The sequence below is a fragment of the Anas acuta genome, chromosome 25 (assembly GCF_963932015.1).
Source record: "Anas acuta chromosome 25, bAnaAcu1.1, whole genome shotgun sequence".
Classification (NCBI taxonomy): Eukaryota; Metazoa; Chordata; class Aves; order Anseriformes; family Anatidae; genus Anas; species Anas acuta.
The window spans coordinates 2,789,915-2,803,200 of record NC_089003.1 but is presented as its reverse complement, the minus strand read 5'-3'; the positions used below and the strand labels follow the sequence as shown (position 1 = coordinate 2,803,200).

Here is a 13,286-nt window from a genome sequence, read left to right as displayed (position 1 = left end):
TTTTCTTTTCTTTTCTTTTCTTTTCTTTTCTTTTCTTTTCTTTTCTTTTCTTTTCTTTTCTTTTCTTTTCTTTTCTTTTCTTTTCTTTTTCTTATTTTTTATATACTTCTGTCCCCCCCCCAGGTCAGCCGCCTCACCCAGGAGCTCGCCCACCTCGGCCGCGAGCTGCAGCGGATGCTGGAGCTGCTCCAGGGCCGCCCCCCCGGCTGCCCCCCCGGCTGCCTCCCCCGGCTGCCCACCACCCCCCGCCCCTCCCCTCTGCCCCCCCCCTCCCGGGGCTCCCCCTCCTCCAGCCCCCGGCCCCAACCCTTCCCCTCCCGCTCGGTTCCCGCCTCCTCCGCCCCCCCCGGCCCCCCCTGGCCGTGCACGGAGGGGCCGTGCCCGCCCCCCCCCGCCGCCCCCCAGCCCCGCTCCGCCCGTTCCTTCCCCGGTTGCTCGGCCGGGGGGGGGGGCCCAGTTCGCCCCCAGCCCCTCTCCAGCTCCTCCAGCTCCCGTTGACCCCCCCCCGGAGGCCGCCCCCGCGGGTCGGGGGCCGGCCGGTCCCGACCCCCCCCAGCCTTACCCCCCCCCCAATCCACAGCAGGGATTTTGATACCACTTTTGATACTTTTTTTTACCCACGGGGGCTTTTTTTTTAAAAAAAAAAAATCCGCCCCCCCCCACGAACCCCTCCAAGCCCCCCCCCCCCCCCGGGGCCGCGCATCCCTCCCGTGCCCGGTGCTGCCTGGGGAACCCCCGGGGGGCTCCTGCCGGGATGGGGGGGGGAGGGGTCGGTGCTCAAGGACCCCCCCCCCCCCCCAGCTCTCCGGGGGGGTCTCCGGGCTGGGACCCCCCCCCAAAAGGAAGGCAGCCAAGCGGTGTCCCCTCCTCCGTGGTTTCTGCCCCTTATTTTTGTGTCCCCCGAGGGTGCTCCCCCCCCACCCCCACCCCGGGCATGACCTCTCCTACCCGTGCCCCCCCCCCCAAAAAAAAAAAAAGAAAGAAAAACACTAAAAAGCAGACAGAAACGGGAAATAAAAATCTTTATTTTTACAACTTTGCTGAGACCACCACCCCCCCCCAAGGTTTGGGGGGGGGGCACAGCTCGGTGGGAGGGGGGCAACTGCCCCCCCCTCAATGCACTGGGGTCCCCTATGCACCAAAATACCCCAAAAACTGGGGTCCCCCCAAACCGGGTCCTCCCCAAAAACCGGGATTCCCCCCCATAAAAGGGGTCCCCCCCCCAAAATGGGATCCCCATTTGCCCCCCCCCCACGTACCGGGGTCCCCCCTACACCGGGGTCTCCCCTGAGCCAGGCCCTGCCCCCCCCCCCCCGCCCCTCCTTTACTGGGGAACTCCCTCCCCGCCCTCGGACTACAACTCCCATCACCCCCCGCGAGGGCCGCGCCGTGACGTCACGCCGCCCGCACTCCCGTGACAGGGCCGCGCCCGGCCAGGCGGGGGAGGTGGGCGGTGACCCAGCGGGGAGGGAGGTGCGGTGATGATTGACAACCGGATAGACCAATAGGATCAAGCCGGGAGCGGAAGGGGTGGGCGGATCCGGAAGCGGAACGGGTAAAGGCGGAAGTGAGGGCCGGGGCCTGCGAGACGCAGCCGCGGCGGGGAGCGGCGCTGCGGGCGGTGAGTGGCGGCGGGGCCGGGACGGGCCTGGAGGGGGGCGGCTCCGGGGGGGTCCTGCCCAGCCCCGGTAACCCCGGGCCGCTCCCCGGCTCCGCTCCGGGCCGCGGCTGCCTCACACGGGCCCGGTTCCCGGTGGGCCCGGCGGCGGGGGGGGGAGGGGGGCGGCACCGGGGCTTGGGGGGCGCCGCTGGGCCTGGGGGAGGGCTGAGGGGGCTGAGGGGGGGGAGAGGGGCCGGGGGGGTTTATCCGGCCCGGGGGGGTCTGCACTCGGTGCCCCCGGTGCCGGCTGTCGGTAATTGGGGTTTTTGCCGTGATTCGGGCGGTTCCGGGGGGGTTGGGGGCTGGGGAGGGGGAGGCGGTGCTGAGGTGGGGCCGGGAGGGTCCTGAGCAGGGCCCTGTGAGGGCTGAGCCTTCATCCTGGGGCTGGGGGCTCCTGGGGTTGGGGGGGGCTGTGCTTGTCAGGAAGCTGCGTGGGTTCCCTGGGAAGGGATTGGGGTGGGGGGGCACTGGAGGGGGTCCCAGCCCCGCCCACCCAGGTGTGGGGCCATTTGTGTGGTCTCTGGAGGGGGTCCCAGCCCCCCCCCAGGTGTGGGGCCGTGCCCAAGCTGCTCCCCACCTGCCCCCCCCCCAAGGCCTCTTCTGCTGTGGGATAAAAGGTTGGATGTGGTGCTTGGGGATGTGATTTATTAGGGGGCGTTGGTAGCAAGGGGATAGCAGGATCAGATGCTTTTGGGGGGGGCTTCTCCAGCCCTAATGGTTCCTTCCTGATTCTCTGAGACCCTCTGAGGCTGACCCGAGTGGGTGCAGGGGGGAGCAGCGGGCTGGTGAAGTCCCCTGGGTGCTGCTCGAGTTATCTCTGGCGATGCTGGGGCAGCCCCAAACTCTGCCCCCTTGATGCCAGCTCCTCTCTGCCCTGCCCAGGGGACAAACGTGGTGCTCCCCTGCTCCCCGTTTCCCCCAACTTGTTGCTTGGTGTGGCTGCTGCAGTCCTGACCTCGATGGCTCCCGACCATGAGGGAATTAGAGGGAAGAGGGGCCCTGGGGGGGCTCTTTTAAGGGCACAACTCCCATCTCCTCCTTTTAGTTTTACATGTGGTGGGTCCCCAAACATCTCAGCTGCTCTGCTTGTGGTGTGACAGCTCCTGGGAGTGATCTGAAGGTGGAACTGCGCAGCTTGGTGAGACAAAGGGAGGGATTTCTGATTCACACGGGCTCGGCGTGCCATGCTGAGCGAGCTCTCCAGGAATTATCCCCCTGATGCTGGCTCCTGCCTTGACTCTAAGCAGGTTTTGGGTCCGTTTGTTGGTTCTGCTGGCTGGGAAGGGGAACAGTGGAGAAGGGCGAGGAGCTTTGGTGGGAGCAGGCTGCCACGAGGCGCTGTGTGCTTCCCACTGGGGTGCTATGGGCTGGTTCTGGCGCTGTCCCTGTTTAGGGTCAGGGACCTGGGCTGTGAGTTGAGGGAGCAAGGTAAAAGGGGATTCTGGAGAGGGATTGGGGTTAGGGAGCAGCAAGGGGACAGCCAGCTCCACGCCTGGCTGTGAATGCAGTGAAATCCTACACAGGGATGTAGGGGAACACAACATTGTGTGATCTTACTGCGAGCAGAGCTGGGTTTGGGTTTGCTGGAGCAAAACCGAGTGGTGTTCTCACCCCGTGGCTGAACCTCGGGGTGAAGAGTGGTGTGGGGGCTATAATGAGCTCCTTCCCGTCCAGTTCTGGTGCATCTGAAGGGGGCCCAGCCCTCAAGTTGTCCCCCAACCCTGCCCCGATGCCGCCTGGAGCTGCTGGGTGCTGGTGGCATCCTCCTGGAAGGGTTGGGGGCAGGAAACGAGATGGGAAATGAGATGGGAACACTTCTAGCAGAGTGGGTGTCGCCTGGAGCATTTGGGTCAGCGTGCCCAAAAGAGGGCAGAAGGCAGAAACGGCAGCGTCAGCCCTTCCCTCCCTGTGGGACACAGAGTTTGAAGTCCTCTTGTGCAACTCCGGTGGAGACGTCGGAGGAACGCCACGGAAACGTCCCAGCTGCTCGCCGGGAGCAGCAGGCCTCGCTGGGGACGAAAAACGCTCGGTCTAACCCCAAAATGAAGGCTTCTCTTCCCCCCCCCGGAGCACGGGACCGAGCTGCTGGAGCAGCCCGACACAAACAGATAAGAAAACCCCGCTTCTCGTGTTTGCTTTTCTTTGGTGGCGCTCCAAAAAAAAAGGAACTGCTGGAGGCAGGAGATGCCCGCGCAGTCTGGAGGAGATAGCATGAAGGTCACGGGCCGTGTTGCAGCGAGGATGGCTGTTCTGGGCCGCGTTAACGAGCTCCTTGTCTCGTTTGGGGAGCAGGTGCTGTCTGCAGGCTTGTTTTCCTGGAGCCGTGGTCAAATTCGAGCCTTTTGAGGCTGCGCTGAGCACAGGAGTAGGCGATGGGGGGCACACGGGGTGTTCTGGTGCCTGGGGTGTGGAGGATTCACCCCCTACAGCCAGGGAGAAGCTTCTGTGAGGTGAAGGCATCACAAAACTCCTCCAGGAGTGGTGTGCTGTAACTTCTGCCTTCCTGATGCTCGGCAGGATGCTGCCACCTCTCATCTGCTCCCTTTAGGGCATCTCTCGAGCGCCTTGGCCCTGCAGCTGGCCTGAGAGGAGCTTGGCTGAGGCAGGACTGGGGGTTTTGTGCTCCTGGCTCCTCCATGGTGCTGCTCAGAGTTTACTCACGTGGGTGGTTCCTCTGGTGAGCTGCAGCACTAAAACAGGAGTTGTGTCCTCCTGCAGAGCTCAAACCCCGCTGGATTAGGCAGGGAACTTCCCTGCAGTGCCTGTGCCCGCGTGGTGACAGCTCTGCCTGCTGGCCCTAATTCACCAGGGAGCATCAAAACCCACAGCTGGAGGGAAGCACCAGCGGGTGGAATGACTCCTCGCCTCCTTAGGTGTCTTCAGGAACCCTTGGTGAAGAATTATTTCAGCTGAGAGCGCCTTTTGGAAGGGGTTAAACCGGCTACAAGGAGGCTGAGGGACCGCAGGTGTGGGACCTGAGCACTCCCAGGCTCTGGTGCTGCAGGGATTGACTGCCCTGGCAGCGCTGCGGGCTCGGGGATGGAGGGATTTAGGGTTAATATTTGTCTGGAGCAGCTTCGGTGCCTGGCTGGGGCTACGAAAGGTGTTTGAGGTGGCTTTAAGGTGAGAGTCACAGCTGAAGTTTGCTCAGCTCCCGGAGCTGAGACGGTGACTGGCTGCTGCTGGGGGCAGAGGGCCCCTTGGAGGAAGGGCAGCTCGCCTGGGAAGCTTTTAATGATCCAAAAAACCCAAGGTCAGGGAGCCAGGCCCAGAGCTGCCGACAGCTTCTTGCCTGCGAGGCTGCAATGGGGCTTCAGAGGTGTCCGGGCTGCAGTTTTGGGATCCCCGATGCTGAAGCTGTTCCTGGCAGGCTGCTGGGGAAGCTGTGGCTCTGCAGATGTCAGGAAACAGTCTGCAGGGAGAGGAGCTGCTGTTACAGGCTTACTGTGCCTGTTCGGGGCTGCAGAGAGCAACAAAAATGCTTTAAATTCTCCTGTATAAACCCCAATTACCTCCGGACTGACACAAACCTACCCCAGTCTTTGGGGTGTTCAGGTGAGAGGCTGCAGAGGAGCTGTGACTTCAGCTTAGGGTAGCGGGACAGCTGTGGGAATGGCTCTGCTGTCGCTGTCTAGGCTGGTTTGGGCCTGGATTTAAGTTTTTAGGGCTGCAGCCTGTGGATCTGGGTCCCTAAAATGGCCCTGCAGTGGGGGCAGGAGGCTCCTGCTGGCAGAGCTGGCTGCTCCTTTGGGGGCAGGTGAAGCAAAAAAGCGCCCGGTACCTTCAGGGCTTCCTCTGCCAAGGAATTCGTGTTCCACCGTCAGCTGTTTAACAAGAGAAATATTTCACTGGGGCTTTTGTCTCGAGTACTTTGAGTCGGAGCCAACAAATCCCTGGTGAAGTGGGTAACTGGATCCTTCAGAGCGGCCTCTAAACGGCGCTGCCTCTCCGAGCAGCCTTTGCTGCTGGGTGAAGGTGGCAAAAATCAAGTTCTGGGCCTCCTGGTGCCTTAAACTTGCAGCTTCCCTGTGCTGGGGGGCCTTGCGGAGTGATGCTGGTGCAGGTCTTAACGAGGGCTGTGATTGTAATTGCCCTGCAGAGCCTGGGGTCGTTGCGTGGGGCTGGTGAGGTGAAGTCCTGTGCTGATCTTCAGCATCCTGACATCCGGACGATGCTCCTGCTCTGGGGTGGGCTGTGAACCTTCTTGTTCAGGGCAGCCAAATCCTGAATTCAGTGCTCACGGGAGCCTCCAAGCCCTCACAGCAGATCCTGATGGGCACTGAGGAGCAGAAACTGCCACCCTGGGGCTTCTGGTTTCTGGACAGCACCCGGTACGGAGACCTCTCTCTGCTTTTAAAGCACCCTGACTGCTCCAGGAGCTTGCTGGAGGAAGCTCAGCGCTTCGGTATGGTGCTCACTGGTGCTGTTGGAGCCTTGCTGCGGTGGTTTTGGTCTGCTCAGCCCGTGTTTTGGGTGTTGTGGGCATCAGCGGAGGTGCTGGGATGCTCAGCCTGAGACCCTCAGGGTCCCCTGAATGCATCCCGATGATCTGGCAGCTTCTCAGGGGGCACGAAGCCACACAGTTGTGCAGGCAGGCTTGAAATTGCCAAGACCTGGGGATGTCAGCAGGCTCCTTGCCTTGTTTTGCTCCGGGAATCCTTTCTGTTGTGTTTTGGGAGGTCAGGGCTCAGCTGAGGCTGGTTTAGGTGGCTCTGGGTGCTGTGGGCTGGGCCCAAACAGTGACGGAGCTCCCCCACCTGCTGACAGGCTGCCCTGGGGAGTGAGCACAAGGTTAAACGAGCAAAAACTGTTCCTCTGTGGCCTTTTTTTATTGTTTCTTTTTTTATTGTTTCTTTCTGTGGGGCTGAGGAGGAGCTGCAGGAGGCAGAAACCTCCTCGGGTGGGTGCAGGCAGAGGGCTTCTGCTGTGCCCTCACCCCTGGGTGCTCCCCGAGCAGCTCCTGGCCCCCGCTGCTTCCTCACCATCCAGCAGGACACAGTGCTGCTCATTTTGGCTTCCTATCAGGCTTTCCCATCCTGTCGAAACACATTTGGCCTCCCGTGGACAAGGGGGTGGGTTCCTTGCAGGGCCCCAGCTCTCAGCTGCTTGGCCAGCGCCTCCCAGCCTTACTGGGTGCACTGGTGCCACTGGGCGCACTGGTACTGCCAGCTGCCGCCTGCCAGGGGTGCTCCTGGCGTGCCTGGTTTATCAGGAGCTGCTCCTAATGAACTGCTCTGCGCTTAATGACCCTTTTCATTATGGTAATCCTTTTATACCAGAGCCTAATAGCACTTCTCAGACAAATGGGGCAATAAAAAAGCGTTTAGAAAAGCAAATGTGCTGATGGGCTGCCACAGCCACTCAGGCACACTGGGAATAAGCCGTGCCTCCAGGTGGTTGGAGTCTCCTGAAGCTGCAGGTGGGTCTGGCAGCTCCTCATCCTCCAGCGAGCACTGGGGTGCTGCAGATGAGCCCCATCCTCTCCTGGGCACGCTTGCTTCTTGGCACTGTTGCTGCAAGCAGGGTGGTTTTCAATCCATCGCTCACCTTGCGAGGGAAACGCATTCATTCCTTCACACTTGATAGGCAGTGAGTGAAATCTGACTCGGGGTGCTCCAGATCTGTCTGCAGGGCTTAAATTTTGGAGTGTTTTGCATTTATTGCACTCGAAAGTATTATTGGATGTCCTGATGCTTGGTGATATGTGCCTTCACTGCCTCAACCACAGGGCTGGATGGGTTGCTCCAGTCAGTGGCTTCGTGGCTCAGCCTCCCAAACATCTTGCCGTGCTCAAAGCTGCTCCTCGAGGTTTCTTTCCCATCTGCTCGCTTCCTTGGATGGGACTGGTGCTGCAGCAGGCTTCTGGCTTGCCTCCTGATCAAAGCAGCTTCGTGTTGAATGTCTCTGTGAGGTGCAGCGTTCTGCGCTGCTTCTGTTTGGAAGCTGTGGAGCTGGGTGAGCTCTTGGGCTGAATTTGCTGGCTCGAGGCTGCCTGTCGAACCGTGGGACCGAGCTGAAACTTGAGACGGCTCAGGCAGCCTCTTGGCAGTCACAGCCCAGTGGGGTGTGCTCTGAGAGCAGGCATTTGGAACTCGGTGTCTGCTCCTGGTCAGCCTGGATCGCGGAGCCGCTTCCAGTTCAGCCCCAGTTCAACGTGCTTTAAGTTTCCCGTTCACAGGAATCGGGTGTTTGCTGGCTAAATTTGCTCTAGGCATAGAAAGTGTTTCCTTGGGGATGTGCTCAGAGCTTGATGAGAGGAGGAATTATCTTTTTGGGGGCTTTTTTTTTTTTTGCAGTTGTCTTTGACAAGAAGCTTGCTCCGGGAGCTGAAGGAAGGCGGTGATCCGGAGCAGATGCAGTCAGTTGCAGCATTTTGTCAATGACAGGAAGTGGGAGTAGTGATGGGTACAGGAAATCTGCCTGGATCCCTGTCGCCCTGCGCTCCCGGAGTATTCCTGTCCTCAGCTGCAGGCAGATCCCAGCTGGCAGCACTGAAATGCCCGGAGCTGAGCTGGCTGCACCCCAGCCTGCCTGCTGCTTGCGGTGCTGCCGTGCTCCTGCACAGCACTGGAGCCTTGGGGCTGCTGCATCGCGTGTAGGTGTTGCCCCTGCACCCTGATAAAGCTGTCTAGACGGCGTTGGGTGATAAGGACCCGTCCGCAGCAGTGGTGGGAGCAGCTGCTTTATGTCTGTGAGCGCAGCCTGTGCCCGGAGCATGGCTGCTGTCACAGCCCCTCAGGGCAGGCGTCCTCGAGGCTGCATAAGGACTGTCCTCGGAGGCAGTGTTTGATAGCTCCGGGCTTTAAGTTAAAAGTAAGGGCCTTTGAGCAATGCTGAATATAGAAATTTTGACTGTCCTGTGCTCTGCGGGGCTGGCAGCCAGCTCTGCTTCCCGTTACGGTGTCCGTGGAGCTTCTCAACAGCTCTGCATTGGTGTGGAGCTGCGATCTTGTGAACCTGGAAGAGGAGGAAGGAGTTAAAGGTCAGCTGCTAAAGGTCTCCCATGAACTGAGTAATTCTTTTAATAGACAGAGCTCTAATGAGCTGCCTGGCATCCTGGCTGATTGCTGCTTGCCTCGCCCTAGCAAGGTGTGTGTGGAACATCACACAGAGGGGAGGAAGGGCTGTGTTACCATCTCTGAGGGCTTCGGACAACTTCAGATCCTGCTGCAGGCGCTGCTGATGGATGGAAACTACCAGATAACCTTCCACAGGGGGAAAGAGCCAGCAGCTGCCCGTGCTGGTGGTGGCAGCAGGTCAAAAAAAAAAACCACCCTCTGGACCTGGCAGGGCTGCTCCCCGAGCGTGTTGCTAACTCTGACCTCCTCTTCCAGTTGCAACCTGCCTCCAGGTGGATCCAGCGCCCGACCTGCAGCCACCCCCCTAACTCTTGGCACTCCTGCACTTAGACCACAATGGCAGGTCGAGGTGGAGCTGCTCGACCGAATGGACCAGCCGCCGGGAACAAAATCTGCCAGTTCAAACTCGTTCTCTTAGGAGAGTCAGCAGTGGGGAAATCCAGCCTCGTCCTGCGCTTCGTGAAGGGGCAGTTCCACGAGTACCAGGAGAGCACGATTGGAGGTGAGTGCCCGCTCCAAGTGGCTGTGCTTACAAGATGCTGACCCCCAGGGGTATCAGGAGTATTAATGGCTACTTCAGTCTGTTTTTTGACTATAAATAGTCAAGGAGATAATATCTTTTAACTCCTGGTCTGCAGTTTGGTAGTGTGAAGATTTGTTTTAAAGAATAGTGCTATGGCAACCACGAGTGCTCTGCCTCTGAGGTATCTTTATTGCCATACTTGAATTCCTATTCCTAATTAGAACCGAGGCCTTCAACTTGGTTTATAGCCCTTTAATTATGTTTTCAGATGAGGAGCTGGGTTCTCAGGGTAGTTTCTAGCCTGATACTGTAATTCCACAGTTATTTCGGGTCTAGTAGTTCTTCAGCTTAAAATCATTAGCGTGGTGTCACCAGTGAAAGGTCAGGCAGCACCCAGCTCCCTGGGCAGTGATGTGAGGTGTGCAATGAGAAGGCTCGGTCTGTAGTAACCCTGTAGTAACCCTTGCAGGGGGTAAGTAGGGCTAAAAGTAGAGTTTATGGGCAGGCAGGGCTTAAAGCTCTGTGGAGGGCCATGTGGGCAGTCTGCTGTTGTACAGGCTCTGTGTCTGAGCCTGGTTGTGCTACAACTGCAATGACAGTGTGGTGTTATGCTTACTGGAACTAGAAAATGACCAGTTCCTGAACTGGGGAGCGTGGTGTAACTGGGCTGACTTCAGTGCTTTGGTGGGGGTGCTCTCCGAAGCTAATCCTGGGGGTGTTGGAGCAGCACTGTGTGACCTGCTGGGGAAGGAGGAGCAGCACTGCTCAGCTGGCTGCTGCTTGCTGGGCTCTCGGAGCCCCCTTCCTGCTGGCAGCTTGCTGCTTGATGGCTCTTGGGTTTCTGTGTGTGAGTAGCTCGATAATTCAGCAGAGCTGCAACTTCCACGGTGAGAGGCACTGCGCTGGCCCGCCTGGGGCTTCTGCCAGCTCCTGTGCAAAAGCAGAAGTGCCCTGAGCTGCTGGCTCTCGCTCCAGGGGCTCTCCAGCTGGAGGTGAGGCAAACACAACCTTTCTCTTTCAGCTGCCTTCCTAACGCAGACGGTCTGTCTGGATGACACAACGGTGAAGTTTGAGATCTGGGATACGGCAGGGCAGGAACGGTATCACAGCCTGGCACCCATGTACTACCGAGGTGCCCAGGCAGCCATTGTTGTCTACGACATCACTAACACAGTGAGTACTGCACCAGGGCCCTGCCTGTTTGGTGGGATGAGGCCTCTACATCTGTACCTGATGCTTCTTGGCCCCCTGGGGGTGTTGGGTGTAGGGTCCCTGGCAATGCTAGCCTGCAGGTACTGGGTTTCTTGAAAACCAGCAGCCTCTTCCTCGGTTCTGACCAAGGCTGTCTGAGCTGATAAAGGATCCTGCTACAAAGTGCTGTAGAGGCAGAATGCTTCTTACAGGAAAGGCTTGTTCTAAACATATCTCCATGGTGCATTAATAAGAGGCTGCCCTTCCTGACTGCCTCCTGTTTGCTTCCAGGACACATTTGTACGAGCCAAGAACTGGGTGAAAGAGTTGCAGAGGCAGGCTAGCCCCAACATTGTAATTGCACTAGCAGGAAACAAGGCAGACCTTGCTACCAAGAGAGCCGTGGACTTCCAGGTAAGTGGGAACCTGGTTCAGTTGCTCCCTGAGCGGTCCCGAAAACAGCTTTTCATCATCTGGGGGTTTGGTGTCTATGTCCAAATTGCTTTGAGGGATGTGATGAAGTTGGAGATTCATGCTAAGAACACCAAGGATGTCCCTGGAAGGGAATTCCAGCTTGCCTTCTCTTGCTCTCTCATAGCTCTTGTTGGTAACAATTTACGATGAGTTATGAGAGCATGAACTTGTGTTTTCAGTCCCTGCTGCTGCCTTACTTACACATTGCTGAAGACAGCACCAGATGAAATAGTGTCCCTTACCTAAAATACACCTGAAGCTTGTTTTCTAGTCATCACTTGAGCTCTTAGCTCAGACTAAGGCAGACCTCCTAATAGGAGCTCCTATCTCCCAGACCACTGCACAACCGAAGTAAAGGTGCTTTGTTGCTCTAGACACGCTGTGTCCACACACAGCCAGTGCTGCTGTGCCCCCCCCCCTGCTGGGGGGATGCCAGCCACGCTGGCTGGTCCTTGGTGTGCGTCTTCCAGCTGTCCTGGGCAGGCAGGGCTCGGGGCTGGGGTGGGAATGTGTGGCTTGGGGCAGAGGCTGCCTTCAGCGTTCAGTTTGCCAAGAAGTGAAGCGTGCGAGGCCTGCTCGGGCCTCCTCCTGGCAGGATGCCTTTATCACTCCTCTGTGATTGTTTCTAGGATGCACAAACATATGCAGATGACAACAGCTTGCTGTTCATGGAGACGTCGGCGAAGACAGCGATGAATGTGAATGAAATCTTCATGGCAATAGGTAACAGTTTGTGTGGAGAAGATGTTTGGGGTAGCTGCTAGCGCCAGCAGCCCCTTGGCAACCACGGGAGCTCCTGGATCAGCCAGGTTCTGGAGGCTCTTACTGGAGGACGTGACCAGTTGGCTAAAGTTTCATCTATGGTCACTCAGGCAGTCCTGAGTGCTTGGAGCCTTTGCCCTGTGAGCCCTATTTGCCCTCTGTCTGGTGAATAAGGATGGAGCAGAACTGACAGCTAAAACCAAAAGTGGGTTTGTTTAATGTGCTTGTGCTGCCAGCAGTGTCCAGTCCCAGACTTCTTAAGAGGCAAAGGCTTGGGCCAAAGCAGGCTGAGCCCAGCTTGTGCTCTACAGCGGGGAGGAGATGTCTCTATAGAGGAGCCTACTAATGTCTTGCTTCTTTCTAGCCAAGAAACTGCCAAAAAATGAACCCCAGAATGCTCCGGGTGGTCCGGGCAGGAATCGGGTGGTGGACCTTCAGGAGAGCAGTCAGCCCAGCAGGAGCCAGTGCTGCAGCAATTGAGCAGCCCATCCCACCCGCCGGGGCCCTTGAAGGACGTGACTGGAATCCATGCTAACAATCGCACTTACCGTAGAGCGGCCGCTGCTGGTGGCTGCTGTGATTTCTCCATCCCTTTCTGATCATAGGCTGGAGGGGAGTTCTTCCACCTGCACCTTTCTGTACAAATACTAATTAAATTCTAAGTCTTAAGTCACTTTTTTAATATATGAACTTCTCTTCCCTCTTCCTGGTGGTGGTGGATGCACGACCTGGTGTCTGCCCAGCCAGCTCATCCCTTCCCACGGGTGAGGGCCAGCAGCACCCAGGTCCCACAGTACTGTAGTTCACTATGGGAAACAAAAGGGATATTGAGACTAGACAACCTTGGTTCAAATTACCCACGTGTAAAAGCTGAGGCTAATACCAGTACGATATGCCTAGAACAACCACTAAACTGTAGCATTATAGAGACAAACTCTGGCTCTTCGGCCACCTATTGACCAAATCAATTATGAGTATTTTGGGGTGGGGCAGAGGGAAGCAAAACTGGTTTCTTCTGTATTTTGTATTGTATGTTTCTTCATGTAACCAATCAGTATCTTGTCAATATAGTACATACAACTAGCTGCCTGTTGTCTTTATTTGTGTTGGACTCTAGCATGCCAACTCTTTTCTATCTCTGGTTCTGTCGTAATGCACTAATCCTGTTGCAACTTTTTGCAAAGATCTTGTATAGAAAACTCGTCCTTTTTTTTTTTTTTTTGATGGTTGTGATGCCACTAATGTTAACCCTACTCTGGTGTGAATACACATGGTTTACTGATGTACAGGGGTGGGGTGGGGGAAACCCCAGCTAACCTGTCAGTGGGAGCTCTGTATTTTGAAAGCCTGTAATTCCACACAGTACGAAGGGAGGTATTAAAACGGCTTCTGTTGCCAGACTCTAACTGATGTTGGCTGCTGCCTAGTGCCTAATGCAATGTCTTATGCATCCTGGTATTTAAGAGGAACTGTCAACCTAGTCTTCACCACAAACTTCAGTTTCGTGTGATTAAAAGAAAATTTTTATAAACCTACCACGATCAACAATGTTCGTGTTTCTTGACCGAGCCAGGAGGGGAGCGGACCAGAACATCTC

General features: G+C 57.2%; 1 protein-coding gene across 1 annotated transcript; it reads left to right on the top strand.

Annotated features, from left to right (window-relative positions):
- Nucleotides 1-1,465: 1,465 nt before the first annotated feature.
- Nucleotides 1,466-12,772, top strand: RAB5C (RAB5C, member RAS oncogene family). The gene is made up of 6 exons (XM_068660929.1): nucleotides 1,466-1,621; nucleotides 8,995-9,241; nucleotides 10,284-10,435; nucleotides 10,745-10,867; nucleotides 11,557-11,650; nucleotides 12,054-12,772. Exons 2-6 carry the CDS (start codon nucleotides 9,076-9,078, stop codon nucleotides 12,167-12,169), a joined length of 651 nt encoding a protein of 216 aa, XP_068517030.1. The 5' UTR covers nucleotides 1,466-1,621; nucleotides 8,995-9,075; the 3' UTR covers nucleotides 12,170-12,772.
- Nucleotides 12,773-13,286: the final 514 nt, after the last annotated feature.

Bases quoted from the DNA above. Each gene is read 5' to 3' on its own strand.
- RAB5C (XM_068660929.1), top strand. From the start codon at position 9,076: ATGGCAGGTCGAGGTGGAGCTGCTCGACCGAATGGACCAGCCGCCGGG. The intron at 10,868-11,556 runs GTAAGTGGGAAC...GATTGTTTCTAG, and splicing joins AGAGAGCCGTGGACTTCCAG to GATGCACAAACATATGCAGA. The intron at 11,651-12,053 runs GTAACAGTTTGT...GCTTCTTTCTAG, and splicing joins TGAAATCTTCATGGCAATAG to CCAAGAAACTGCCAAAAAAT.